The sequence below is a fragment of the Ostrinia furnacalis genome, unplaced genomic scaffold, assembly GCF_004193835.3.
Source record: "Ostrinia furnacalis isolate ACB-3 unplaced genomic scaffold, ASM419383v2 OfSCF6087, whole genome shotgun sequence".
Lineage (NCBI taxonomy): Eukaryota > Metazoa > Arthropoda > Insecta > Lepidoptera > Crambidae > Ostrinia > Ostrinia furnacalis.
Genome location: NW_021136326.1, coordinates 1 through 1,036, shown reverse-complemented (window position 1 = coordinate 1,036; position 1,036 = coordinate 1). Strand labels below are relative to the sequence as shown.

Here is a 1,036-nt window from a genome sequence, read left to right as displayed (position 1 = left end):
ATTTTTTTTCTGGGTCTCTTACCGCCTCCCTTTAAGTCTGCAGCGCCCACAAGGGGGCGTTGTCGCCCACTTTGGGAAAGACTGCTTTAGAATAACGGAAGTAAAAACGCCCTCTCGTTATTTCCAGGTGGTGCTAGAAGTGGCCCACCGTGTGGACCAAGAGGGAGTGGTTGCCGTGGACTCCGTGGTCGAGAAGCTGATCTTCAAGCCGCAGGATGTGGTCTCCATTCGCGCCAAGGATTCGGACCTGGAGTACGCGACCCACGACGTGTTTCAGACGGACAGCGCTATTTCTAGTAAGTGTAATGTGCGCTTTTTTTGTTTGTTTACTGTTCTGATGTTGGTTTGATGTGTGATTATTACTGATTTTATGGAAGCTAAAATTGGTAGGCTTATGAATTGATTTCCTGGTCAAGAAATACTGAGATAGATGCTGATAGTAAATCTCTTGCATATGATAATCTGTGTTAAATCGTCACTGGTATAATGAAGACAGTTTTGACAATGATATTGCTGCATCTATTTATACATATACTTTGCTTCATATCTAACTAAAGATAGGTCGTGGTCGAAAATATCATACCATTCTTCATTATTTATTTATTTAGGAAAACCAGGGTTTATCAGTGTATAATAATGACAAGTTAAGCAACAAATAAACCACTTATAGGTTCCCACAGGTAAAATGAAGCCTTTCGTCTAATATGATGATATGAACTTGAACTGCTTTGTTGTAGATGCTCACTTGAAAGGGGGGTAATGTTAAATAAATAACACGCAGGATCCCATCGTTGTTGAAATCCTTGGGGGAAGCCTTTGTCCAGCAGTGGACTTCATTTGGCTGAAATGTTATACACCGTGTTACTTTGCATTCTTGCCATATTCACAGAGATAAAAGTAGGGAACAATACCTATTATTTAAGATAAACAAGAGACTCCCTAAAGAAAGTAGGTACACTAGGATTTTAGTAAATTTGGTTTTTCAGTACAAATTGGAATAAACCCATTTTGTCTCGCACGTTCTCCAGGTGCAAGT

The 1,036-nt window shown here is 40.2% G+C and overlaps 1 protein-coding gene across 1 annotated transcript; it reads left to right on the top strand.

The window, feature by feature from the left end:
- Positions 1-127: 127 nt before the first annotated feature.
- Positions 128-296, top strand: LOC114361997 (uncharacterized; the record flags this gene model as incomplete). The annotated part of the gene is made up of 1 exon (XM_028317231.1): positions 128-296. A coding segment is annotated over one exon (169 nt), but the record flags the coding sequence as incomplete, so codon positions are not given.
- Between the last annotated feature and the right edge of the window lie 740 nt (positions 297-1,036).